At 29.4% G+C, this 13,586-nt stretch overlaps 1 protein-coding gene across 2 annotated transcripts in view; it reads right to left on the bottom strand.

Annotated features, from left to right (window-relative positions):
* Positions 1 to 229: 229 nt before the first annotated feature.
* Positions 230 to 13,586, bottom strand: part of LOC115890742 (elongation of very long chain fatty acids protein AAEL008004-like) — a 92,016-nt gene continuing 78,659 nt past the window's right edge. For both annotated transcript variants that reach the window (XM_030911065.1, XM_030911064.1), the window contains exons 2-9: positions 12,692 to 12,764; positions 9,272 to 9,354; positions 8,861 to 8,968; positions 7,695 to 7,778; positions 7,585 to 7,641; positions 7,413 to 7,518; positions 1,560 to 1,696; positions 230 to 1,031 (exon numbers count right to left, since the gene is read on the bottom strand). In XM_030911065.1, coding sequence (XP_030766925.1) covers positions 663 to 1,031; positions 1,560 to 1,696; positions 7,413 to 7,518; positions 7,585 to 7,641; positions 7,695 to 7,778; positions 8,861 to 8,968; positions 9,272 to 9,354; positions 12,692 to 12,755 — 1,008 coding nt within the window. In that variant the 5' untranslated portion in view covers positions 12,756 to 12,764 and the 3' untranslated portion in view covers positions 230 to 662. The remainder of the gene's footprint in view (positions 1,032 to 1,559; positions 1,697 to 7,412; positions 7,519 to 7,584; positions 7,642 to 7,694; positions 7,779 to 8,860; positions 8,969 to 9,271; positions 9,355 to 12,691; positions 12,765 to 13,586) is intronic.

The following is a 13,586-nucleotide window of genomic DNA, read 5'->3' as shown; positions in this document are numbered from 1 at the left end:
TACTTCTTTCAATTTTATTAAAAAATTAGAATGGAAATGGTATTTTCATAGAATAACGAAAAAATTGCAATGTTTTTATACATTTTTTTTAATATTTCAAAAAATAAAAGAATATTATCTAAAACTAATTATATACCTATATTATATTTCATATTATATGTGATACAGTTACTGTTTGAAACATTGACTGTGACTTTAATTTGTTTTTGAAGCAGAAAAACGCTGACAGGAAATATTAACGTAAAATTTTATTATTGGATTCTATTGGTGCGATCTTTATATATGACATTGATTTGAATAATGAGGTTTAAAAAAAGGAATTAGAAACATGAAAGTCATACAAATTGACTTTCATTTTAAATAAATCCTGTTTATAAACCTCATTAATTGACTTACAATAATTGACTTCCTAATCCTCCATTTAATAGAGATAGAAAATAAAGTTTGATCTGAATAATATAATTATCTTATGGTTCTTTTCCTTTCCCAAAAAGGTATACTCTATTGTATATATTCCATGACCAACCAACACACTCTCAACCCTTTCCAAGTCCATCACAACCCTACCACTTGTATCACAGGTACTAATATGGATTCCCTAGCTTAACTCTATACGCGCTAATTGATTAAAAAGTCTTTTGTTCAACCTAAGTACCGCTAAGTCATTGCTGCTTGAACCTCTGATGTAGTTCCGTCGCGCTCTGGATCCCGTTCACGTAGTACTCGCTGGCGTCCTTGATCACGCCATTCGGTTTGACCGCTCCATTCGATTGGCCGTTCTGTTTGGCCGTTCCGTTCGATTGGCCGTTCTGGAAGGCGGTGCCGTTCTGGAGTTTTCCGTTGGAAACACCGTTGGCTTTGCCGTTCTGGGTTGCTGCTTTGCGTCTCCTGTAGGTTCTCAGGTAGAAATCTTTGAAGAGGAAGAAGAAGAGAACGGCGTGGGACCCGATCCAGAGGGCGAACACTTTGGGGTAGTTGCAGTCGGTGAAGAAGAGTTGGAATGCGTGAACCATAATGGCGACGAATTGAACCTGGAGGGAATAATATGGTTTAATTATTTTCAGACCAAATTAAATGTCTTTTTTAAGTATCCAGGGTTTCATAAAAATAAAGCTCTATAAGGCTTTTTCAAAAAACATGTGCCATCTGTGGTGGGGAGATTCCTCACGTAAAAATAATATTAAAAATAAGATTTATTTTTCATATCAACATAGGTCCGGTTCTGCTTTGGTTATGTTAGGTTAGTTTCGGTTCGATTTATTATAATTTTTTTCTAAATGCTTTTTCCAACAACACTCTCGTTTGTTTTAATGTGTAAAATGTAAACGTGTGTGTGGATTGACTTTAAATGTATTTGTCTCATGATGCTCGTATGAGCTACAGTGACACGTAAAACACGTGTCACTGTTTAACTTAATATAAACGTTGAGACCGAGACTTTGAGTCTTTTTTTATCTTCTCTTTAATTTAAACTAGGTCTCTTTGAGAAGAATGGACGCCTTCTTTAAATTTGTTTTTAAGACTACAGTTTCGATTTTGAACTAATTTGATGAACTTACCATCTGGAAACCAGTCAGGTACTTTTTCCACCATAAGTATTTTTGTACTTGAGGGCCTAGAGCAGTCAGGAAATAGTAGAAGTACATCACTATGTGAACGAAGGTATTCAACAAACCGAAGAAAGTACTATGTCCACCTGCAAAATGACAAAAAATATAATTAATTACATATCAATCGGAACAAGTATTATATCATTTATTATTGTATTATTATCTGCGCTACTTAGTAATGTTCCTGTTTCACCGGAAATGACTACAACTTATGATTTTTAAATGACACCCTCGGTATTTTTTTACTTTATTTGATAGAAAATGACACTCTGAATAGTATGACATATATGTCAAGTTTTGACATTTTCTCATATGGTTTATTTGAAATTGTAACATGCGATTCATAACGACAATTTGACTCGAAATACCAAGTGTGGGGTACTAAGTCATTCGTAAAAAAATGCTTTTTCCAAATATGCTAATGAGCCACCCTTGTTCCATTTGAAAAAATTAAGATATAATTAAAAATACGATTTTGGCATCTGTTAACTGGCCAGGACAAGACACGAAAAACATTAGACGATCAAAACTATTTTTCCAAGGCTCCTTGATTAGTAATTAGTGTTTTTAACACAGCCATGGCACTCTAGATTGAAATTTAAAATACACTTTTTAAGCGAAAATGACAAAAGTTGACATATGATATGTCATTCTATTCAGAGGGTCATTTTCTCTCGAATAAAGTAAAAATATACCGAGGGTGCCATTTAAAAATCAAAAGTTGTAGGCTACAACCAAAAACAACTGAATACGTCAATCCATCCTAATTTATGTCATATACTAACATACCAAATCTTGTTTTTTTATCTGAAAAAGTAAAAAAGTTATAGAGGTGAGCCACTTTTGAGACACACCCGGTATAATATAGCATGTGATGTACAATTGAAAGATATGTAACTTGCTAGATACTTTATAGTTTGTCCAATAGCCGCAATATGCGCAACCATAATGCTTCTAAAACTAATATTTATTTCATATATTCATGCAACTATAATAATAATAGGCACAGAATTCAAAGCACAGAAAATATTCGCTATAAAGTAATAGATAATAGACTTTAACAATGGGATTAATGTATTACACACGGCATCTTTTGGGAATTTTATATGGATATGAAATATGCCCAAAACAGTAGTTATATTCGGAATATATCAATCATATTTTTGACAAAAAAAATCATGTTTTCTAAAATGCGAATGTAGGTTACTGTTTAAAAAATAGAAAGAGACCTGGTAACTTAAATTCTAGACTATTAATATCCTTCAAAATATCTGGCTGATACCTTAAATGTGTTTACCTAATAATAAGGTTAATGTCGTTTCACTAAAAATTAGATTCTCACATGCCTAGCATTGTTTGAAGTTTATAAAGCCATTTAATGTATAATATAATTATTTATTAAATTTGTATTGCTGTATAAATTTATATTTTTGAGATAAAACTGGGGGTAACAATATCTGACAGCCACCTCAAAAATCGAACCTAATCTAGATACACCCTATATACAGGGTGTCCCAGGCTGAGCGTGCATTAGAAGTATCTAGAGAACTACAGTATATAGATCGGAGATTTTTTGCACATCGTTGTTTCACAACGAGATCTATAGATTAAAAATATTTTTGTTTTGAAGTTGACAGCATTTTTTTATTTTAGAACTCAATCTTAAATAACTTTAAACCTATTTGTTATAGGAACAAAGTTATAGGGACATGTAAAAACAAAAAGTAAGGAATTTAAAAACCTTTTCACTAGTGAAATAAAAAAGTAGGTTTCCATTTTTGTAAAAAAATAAATGATTATACTCTGTTTTTTTTTATCAGGTTAGATTTTGACAGACGATGACAGAAAGAAAGCAGATGACGTCCATACCAATCCATTTATTTAACTAAAAAAAGATTCTAATATTTTTTTAAGTTAACTATGGATGGATTTATACAGGGTGGTCCATTGAAAACGTTCCGCAAGGCATAACGGCCAGGGTATTTATTTTTTCAAAAAATCCAAAAACACGTCAATTTTGTTTATGAGGGGGACAACTTTTGCCTCAAAAATGATTGCAAAATATTCAACCCAATAAGCGGGGGTGTCATCCCCCAACTTTTTTCAAATGGAAAGGGGGATCAAGTGGCGCCGCAATGAAAATACCTTTCTATTCTCTATATTTCCCCTCTTCGTTTTTGAAAATCGGTCGAGTCATTACGAAAATATGAAGGATTGAAATTTGAAAAGTTTATTTAAGCATTTATCAGAGTAAATGATAATTAAGGATAAATTCGACGAATTTGCTGTTTTTTCTTATTATTTCTAGATGTTTACGCATTTTTTCACTTGCCACAACGTTGAACGATCAGGTGCGATAGTTGCTAGATAGCTGTTCTGTGACGTTGAAGTTCTTCTCAATATCGTTAAACTGACCCACAATAGAATTTCCAAAAATACCAGCCCACACGTTCAATTTCTGAGGGTTTTGTGTGTGCACCTCGTGAAAAACCCTGGTGTTGTCCTGAGCCCAGTACCGACAGTTGTGCCGATTAACTACACCGTTCAAAAAGAAAGTACACTCATCCGAAAAACACACATTATAGTCTGTCCAACGAGAAGATCCTTGACAGTGATAGATGTGTCTGTCATTTTAATTTCAAAGTAGTTTATTTTATTTTACAAAGAAATAAGTTGGTACAACTAGAACGCATAGCAGGAAATTAATATATGTATTTAAAATTTGACTGACAAGTAACTTCAAAATATTGTGAAACTGCATATAAAACTGAAAAAAATGTAATCGAGTTATTTTATTTAATAAAAACGGTATGTGCTAATACAAAACAAACAAAAACAAGACACCACATACCAAAAAATATAAAAGAACTATTTCTTACTTTCAAGCTTTATGAAACTTCCCGCAGTTATGATTATATTTATCAATATAACTTATGTACAAATACAAATTTGTAATATTCCGCAGGAATAAATAAACAATTAATTTTTTTAAACCAGTACCTTTTGACATTATTTTTTCTGCAGTACTAAAATTTTACAACTGATATTTTACAGCTACTCCAGTTTTTAGTATGGGTTTAGTATGGTCCTTCTACCATATTCGAGATGCACTTATCTACGACGAGATGGTATACGAACTTTATTGATAGTAACTTTATTGGTGTATCTGTATAAGACTTTCTGCCTGGGCAGCGAGTATTAACCATAATCTGTGCTCTGGGTTCTGCAGTTAATTTTCACTCGATTTTTCCTCCACTTGACTTCAAAAGACACAAAACACACGTAATAACACGAATCAAAATGCATCATCTTCCAAAACGCAGGGTATTTGACAAAGTTGTCACAAAATTATAACCTATAATTTGGCAAGACTTTGACAAATGTCAAAAATCTAAAGGCGAGTTCATACGCATCGGCGTCCGTTTGTCGTTCATCCTTCCGTCAAACCAATAAGATTGAAATACGATCTGTCATTTTTGAAAATTAAACCAATAAAACTGGTCCAAAAAACAACAAGTGACGACGCATGACGAATTTATATTTAAACCCGTCCATAGTTAACTTAAAAATTATTAGAAACATTTTTAGTAAAATAAATAGATTGGTATGGGACGTCATCTGCTTTTCTTCTGTCATCGTCTGTCGAAATCTTACCTGAGAAAAAAAACAGAGTATAAATAGTTCACTCACAGCTTCACAAAATTGCAAACAACGATCAAAATCGTCTTCGTTGAGTACTTGTACCAACTAAATTTTGTACAGGTGAAACTTGTGCTTTTTAATATTCTTTGGAAACTTGTACGATTCCCGCCGGTCTTATTGGCTAATTTTCGTGTACTCAGAATACTGTCCATGGCAACTTGGCCCAATACGAATACCTCCATAGCTTCATTTACTACAGGATTTTCCCTCTGCCTCTTTTATTCATAACGGAACCAGTTTCGCGAAATTTTGCTACTAACTGGCGAGCAATTTTGCCAAAAAGGTGTTTGTCAGGATGACGTTCATTGAATATCTGCGCAACCCGATTGCAAACATCTAGAAATAATAAGAAAAAACAGCAAATTGGTCGAAAGAATTTATCCTTATCATTTACTCTGATAAAAGTTTAAATAAACTTTTCAAATTTCAATCCTTCATATTTTCCCAACGACTCGACCAATCTTCAAAAACGAAGCAGGAAAGTATAGAGAATAGAAAGCCCTTTTCATTGCGGTACCCCATGGCACCCCTTCCCATTTAAAAAAATCGGGGGATAACACCCCCGCTTAGAGGGTTGAAGATTTTGCAATAATTTTTGGGACAAAAGTTGTCCGCCTCACAAACAAAATTGACGTGTTTTTGAATTTTCTGAAAAAAAAAATTACCCTGGCCGTTATGCCTTGCGGAAGGTTTTCGATGGGCCACCCTGTATATAAATCCGTAATGCATCATCTCTTGTTGTTTTTAACCAGTTTTATTGGTTTATTTCAAAAATGACAAATCATATTTCAATATTATTGGTTTGGCGAAACGATGAACGACAAAACGGACGCCTGTGCCGGTGCGTATGAACTCGACTTCAGATTTTGAGAGTTGTCAAACTCTTGCCAAATTATAGGTTATAATTTTGTGTCAAATTATGTCAAATAGAAATGATAAATATTTTGCATTTTGCATTTTGGACTGTGTTATTACGTGTGTTTCGTGTTTTTTAAAATTAAGTGGAGGAAACTCGAGAGAAAATTAAGTGTTGACCCAGGCCATAGTTTACAGTTAATATTCGGTGCGCAGAGACCGCCAGAGACAGTTTGCCAGAGATTATGGCCAGAGAGTTGTATTAGCCACAAATAAAGAAAGTATACCATCTCGTATATAGTACCAAAAACTGGAGTATCTGTAAAATAGCAGCACACGATAGGTAAATAATAAATTATAGTACTGCGGGAGATAATGTCAAAAGATACTGGTTTACAAAAATTAAGATTAAAGTTAGTTAACCAACTTTTAAGGTATAAAATTCAATAAATGTTATTATTAATAAAATATTTTGTTATATTTATGTTGTGTTTTATTCATTCCTTTGCAATATTATTTTTTTTATTTTTTATTTCCGGTATTTCCGTATAAAGTGCCGCCATATTGAAAATATTTATAATCGATAGATCTCATTGTGAAAAAATGACGTACAAAAAATCTCCGATCTAAATATTAAAATTAGCCTAGGACACCCTGTATATAACTGAAATTATTTTCTAATATTATCAATTTGATGTAATTAAAAAAATAGCCTTTTTAATTTTAATCCAATTAAGTAATTTAAATAATTCAGCCAGGGTGAAAAGTACAGCCCAAAATAACAATACTAATAAAAATAAACTGCATTATTACATGTAGTATTTTCAAGGAACTACATCATATAACTTGGTCTGTAATAAATAACAAACTAATTACAGTCAGTATAAAACTGTATCGATATCAATTAAACATTATTAGTATTTGTTAGAATTATTAAACTGAACAAACACTACACGACTTTTTATTTAAAAAACAAACAGGTATTATTAAAGAAAATCAAAGTACAAAATAGTAAAAAGTGCGTGAAGGGCAATTATCTATTGTAGATAATTATAATTATTTTGTTTAATCAATATACACTCTAATTTAAAAGAAAACAATCACCCAAAATTATTTATAGAAAAGAAAAGAAAATTCTAGAAACACAAATTAAGAATGTAACACACGTAATTCTTGAGAAGAATAAATAAAATATATGGGGTGTCCTTCTAATATGCTTTCATCTAGTGATATAAGTATAGTTACCTGGGCAATATTTCACTCCAAACCATACTGACATTGGCATAATTCCATGGTGAATGACGTGTAATGTATTAATGTGGTCGAACTTTTTCCTTAATACGAAAAATATCTGTAACAAAATAAAACAAACAAATGATAAACATATAACATAAAATTTTTGATTTATTTTACTCACCGTATCAAAAAATTCCGTAAACTTCGAAAAAAAGTACCACCACGACGCGTGTACCATCTGAAAATATCAGTTATTTAGCTTAATTTTTGGCTTTAAATTATGTTACTGACCCTTATTGTAGTAGGATTGTTGGAATAATCGACTGGTTGACATCTAATACTATAATCTCCTGTGAACCATCCACCCATACCAATCTAAAACAGATTCATAGTTTTATTTATTTTTTTTTCCATAGCAACTGTTAAAATTGCTTTATATCTATCAAAAATAGTAGATAAAATAGTACTTTATCCGCAAGGGTAGATTAAATGACACTTTAACAGCGAGGATAGGTTAAAAACTTTATTTCTTCTCGCACGTTTTTTAATTGCTTCCATTTTTGATTTTTTATTCCTTTTCATAAGTTATTCGGGATTTAAGTGGAAGTAGTTTGGATATGGCGTTTGTCGCCTCAGCCTGAATATCTGTTGGTAATTTATTTATTTCGTTTTGAGCCTTTTCTGGCTCCAATTCAATCAGCAATCGACACGAAAGAGAATTAAAAAATATTGACTCAAAACTGACAACTAAAGAGACAGCTTTATTTATTTGTCAAATTATATAGAAACCAACGCCAACCCAGCACAATATTTTTTTTACTCGTAAAAAATTCCTGGAAATAATAATTTCTGAATATTTTTTAAAACGTAACTCGCTATGGAAAAAATATTGTTTTCTACATAACGATAAAATTGTATTATCGTCTCTCAAAATTAATTCCCTCGCACTTTCATCGCTCGTGAATTAATCTTTTCGAGCGACTGAGTGAATTAATTTTTTATCAGTCTTGTATAAAAAATAACTATAGTTTTAATAAATTATAAAATTATTTCATTAAACCTAAATAAAACTAATAATAAAACATTTTTAAAAATATTGTTTTATACTGGATATATACGCCTTTTTTGAAAAAAATTGTAAATTTTTTATTTTTCCGGTAATTTTTTTAGATATTTTTTTAATGGTAAGTTAAAAAGAATATCTTGGTAATATGACAACATATGTAGATTAAATTTAGAGGAAGAAAACAGAAAAAAATCCAGTGGTTCTCAAAATTTCAGCAAAAAATATTTTTTTTTAACAACTCGGCTATTTGGGACTTATTTTGAAAAAACGGTAAAGAGAAAATATGCTCTGAAAATATTTGCACTTATTTAAGACTCACCCTGTATATTTTTTTCAGTTATAAGATCCTAATAATATTATTTATTAATAAGTAAAAAAAATATTAACTTACTTCATAAAATAGCCACGTACTAAATAAAACTTGAAATAAATTGTAATAAACTAAGGCATTTTTAAGTTGAAATGGTTTCCGATTTTCCATCAGCTTCGGCCCTAGGAGCTGTAAAGAAAATAAAAGTAAAATCAGTAAATTTTCAAAATAATATAAATTTCTTATCAAGTGTACTACATGTGTGTTCTTTTTTTTATTTTAACCAATTTATTTCTCTAGTAGATACACAGGGTGTCGAAAAATAGTGTAACTATCTATCTTGGGGAAGCATTTTAGGGCATATGTTTCTAGAAACTTTTTGTTTTATTTTTATCTGTAAAATTAGAATTACCCACCAAAATTAGATACACTATTTCTTTCACACCCTGTATATTGTAATTAATAAAAAATAAGAAAATAAATATACTCTACCTTTACTATATATACATATGAAAGACATATTCCTAATGTATAAAGTGGATTCGATACTAAAAACCAATTGGCAGTCCTTGCATCTGAAAGCAACAAATTTCACAATTATATTTTTATAGTATATTTTCATTTTTCATAGTAAATTAAAACTACTAATTATACGAAAACAATACAATTAAACAAATGTTATGCTGATTATATTACATTTTTTGCGTTTTATAAATTCTACTTTAAATTAAGCTGTTTTTTTTAATTCAATGATTACTTTGCAAATCATTAAACAAATTGGTTATTAAATTAATGATTAAAATAGTACTAATTCAGTAAATTATTAAGTTGTTTATAATAAATGGAAATTATAAATTTTTAAAAAGGAATTTTAAACAATTTTCTTTACACTTTTCGATATTTTTCCACCAATTTTTTTTTAATTTGCAACCGTGACATGCAAACCATTTTTCTTTAATTAACTGCCATGACAGTTGTCATATCATATGTCAGAATATTTTTATTATTATTCTATTGTGCACTCTCAATTGATACAAACGTTGAAAAAAAAGATGTAAGAAGGATTCTAATACTATTCGTGTATTCATGCATTTACGGAGGAACAGACATAATAAACCTTTTTTATTATGTTTTTATTTTGACTAAAAACTAAAAAAGTTTCAAGAATATATACTACCCCTAAAAATATTTGCACTTATTTACTGACTCACCCTGTATATCTTTTCTTGAATTTTCGCTTTTATTTACAACTTGTCAGAAATAACTAGGATACGCCAATTTTACTGTGGTGTTTCAGTAGCGTATCTGATATTTTTGTTATTAAATAATTATAATAACTTATCAATTTTATTTTGATTATAAATGTATTGTTTTAACAATTTTATTTACTAGTAATATTGATTGATAACGTAAAACAAAACCTTCAAATTAATAAGTTTATCGTACATTAAATAAAACTAGAACGGCATTTTTATTTAAAATATTCAATTTATTTTTTTTTTCGATAACTTAATTAAAAATCCATTTTTTGTAAACTTTTCAGCGGGCACCGTATTCCATACTATCGAGAAAAAAAACAGCGTCACACTGGCCTTTGAAAAGATGATCAATGATCAATGATGAATTTTTATCATAGCGTTCCAGGGGAGACGTCTTTTTTCAAAATTGATATAAAAATATTTTACCAATTAATATATAAATAAAAAAAGCAATAGATTTTCAGACACAACTACCATTCACTCGTAAACATTAAATACAATAAATTCATTAAAAACTTTTTTTTAAATAAATTTGTCTCTTTAAATTAAAAAAAAACTTTTTTCTAAATTAAATATTATACAGGGTTGTTCACCATATACGACACGGAATATTGTAGCTAAACGATTAGATTTTTACAAATTGTAAGTTTTGAGTTCGTTGAAGGACTATTAGAGCTACAATTTAAAAATATTTTTACAAGATACAGAGTGTCCCAAATAAATAAAAAATATCAAAGTTGTATTTTTTTAAATAGAACACCCTGTATATTATTGCATTTTTAGTTTCTACGATTAAAATAAAGGTAAATTTGATTAAGGTTTATTTTACTTAAACCTTACCGTTTTTGAAATATTTTCAATTTTGTGAAATTGCAGTATAAATTTTAAGACTTCATTTTTCCGAGAGTATAATAGTTTTTAATACTAAATATTTACTGAAGTTTATTTATCGATCAGTTATTGTGTTGCAGTATTAAAAATTTTACTACCTTATACAGAGTGTCTAAATATTTATTTTAAATAATTATTAGCTTTAAACGGCAATAACTTGTTTAATTTAAATAGAACACCCTGTATATTTTATGAGAATCAGATGCACAATTTAATTGTCTATCAAATTGTATTAACCATTTTTACCTATCTCTTCAAGTTTCCGTAGAAAATGCATTTTCTTGTAATTTAGAACTCATTTATCAATATACCCATAGAATACTGACATTTTAGATTATTTTTAAAGCTGTACCAAATTTTTAAAGAGTACAGATACTAATATTGTCGATATAGTTCGTTTATTTCATTAAAGAATAAAAAAACTGTTCAAATATTTGTTAAAGAGGACCAATTAATATGATTCCAGTATTCAAACTACATTAATTGACTGTTTGCGTTGATTAATAATAATTGCTCCAAATACTAAAAAACTGAATTATGTATGTGTATTAGACAGTGGGGAAAAAAAACTAACACCTTAAAAATGATATTTAATTTTTTGACACATGCTTATTTATAACAGAGACGTTCATTTTCATAACTTATTATTATATTGATTTCTGATTCAAATCCACATTTATTTAGAATCATTTATTAATTAAAACAATTAAGTATGTAATTAATTAGTATTTGGGCGGAAATACTGGTGGTATATTTAATTAATGGTATACTCTTTTATAAAGATTTAAATAGTTTTCTTTTTGCATCCAATGGTAGTTATATTATCGTTTTACTAAAAACGATAATATTACTAGCCTGTACATTTTGTACATTTAATCTTTTAAAACAATCTAAAATGTCAATATTCCATGGGTATATTGATAAATGAGTTCTAAATTATAAGAAAATGCATTTTCTACGAAAACTTGAAGCGATAGGTAAAAATTGGTATAATACAATTTCATAGACAATTAAATTGTGCATCTGATTCTCAGAAAATATACAGGGTGCTCCATTTAAATTAAACAAGTTATTGCCGTTCAAAGCTAGTAATTATTTAAAATAAATTTTTAGACACTCTGTATAAGGTAGTATAATTTTTATTATTGCAACACAATAACTGATCAATAAATAAACTTCAGTAAATATTTAGTATTAAAAACTTTGATATCCTCGGAGAAATGAAGCCTTAAAATGTATACTGCAATTTCACAAAATTGAAAATATTTCAAAAACGGTAAGGTTTAAGTAAAATAAACCTTAATCAAATTTACCTTTATTTTAATCGTAGAACTTAAAAATGCAATAATATACAGGGTGTTCCATTTAAAAAAATACAACTTTGATATTTTTTATTTATTTGGGACACTCTGTATCTTGTAAAAATATTTTTAGATTGTAGCTCTAATAGTCCTTCAAAGAACCCAAAACTTACAATTTGTAAAAATCTAATCGTTTAGCTACAATACTCCGTATCGTATATGGTGAACAACCCTGTAAATATTAATTTTAATCCATTCTAATGTATTTTTTTAACAAATAACATAAAAATATGAAAAAAATTCAATTGACTTTTATTTGAAAGGCCACTATGAAGCCGTTTCTTTTTTTTTTTTTTGATTATGCGATGTTAGAAAAACAAAACTTTTCTTGAAAAATAAAAATGTTTCAAAAAAACTTTAGTGCCACGGTAAATTTATTATTTAATAGCATGATCTCATACCTGGTTTAAGATTGAAATATCCATATTCGTTGGTGTAACTAGCTGTATTATTTGTACTAGTCATTGTAAAAACCTGCAACAGAAAAAATACAATGTTTTACTTGTTAATAATAATTAATATTTGGTAAATCTAATAGGATATGCACAAACGATGTGACTTTCGAGAAAGTAATATTGGAAAATACATTAATGGAAATAATGTACCTATTCATATCAGGTGTTGTAATATCATGTATCATAATTTGGCAAATATTCTTCAAGGAAATTATCATATACTATATGATAATTTCCCATATTTATATTATATGGAATATTTTAAGCAGATAGTGTTGTGATATTTTAAACGTTTTGTTTGTGTAAAATCCATTATTTGTTTTAAACTTCTTTAGTTGAGTAGGTGTTTTTTTTTTCAAAAAAGTAAAAAGCCTCCATAACAACAACAAGTCAAGAGTGTCATATCATGGATCACTGAGCGATCCTTTCCTAACAAATACAAGAGTTAGGCAAAGATGTGTCTTAGCGCCTCTTCTATTCAACATATTCATGGCAGCGCTCTCCATTATAGTGGACAGCAAATTGCAGGAGAGAGGTTTAGGCATTAGATACAGATACGACAGCGGTCTGGTCAACATAAAAAGACTCAGTGCAAAAACACGTACAAAACTCATCACAGATCTTCAATACGCTGATGATTGCGCTCTAGTTGCAAAAACGTTACAGCAATTACAAGAAATGTTGAACATTTATACCTGGGCATACGAGGCTTTTAAGCTAAACATCGACAAAACTAAAATCTTGTGCACTCCCCCAGAAGATCACAATAATGATATTGAAATCGGAGAAGAACTATTGGAATATGTCGCGGAATTCAATTACGTCGGCAGTTTGATTTCGG

The sequence above is a fragment of the Sitophilus oryzae genome, unplaced genomic scaffold, assembly GCF_002938485.1.
Source record: "Sitophilus oryzae breed Bouriz unplaced genomic scaffold, Soryzae_2.0 scaffold_910_pilon_pilon, whole genome shotgun sequence".
Classification (NCBI taxonomy): domain Eukaryota; kingdom Metazoa; phylum Arthropoda; class Insecta; order Coleoptera; family Curculionidae; genus Sitophilus; species Sitophilus oryzae.
This window is presented reverse-complemented; position numbering and strand designations above follow the sequence as displayed.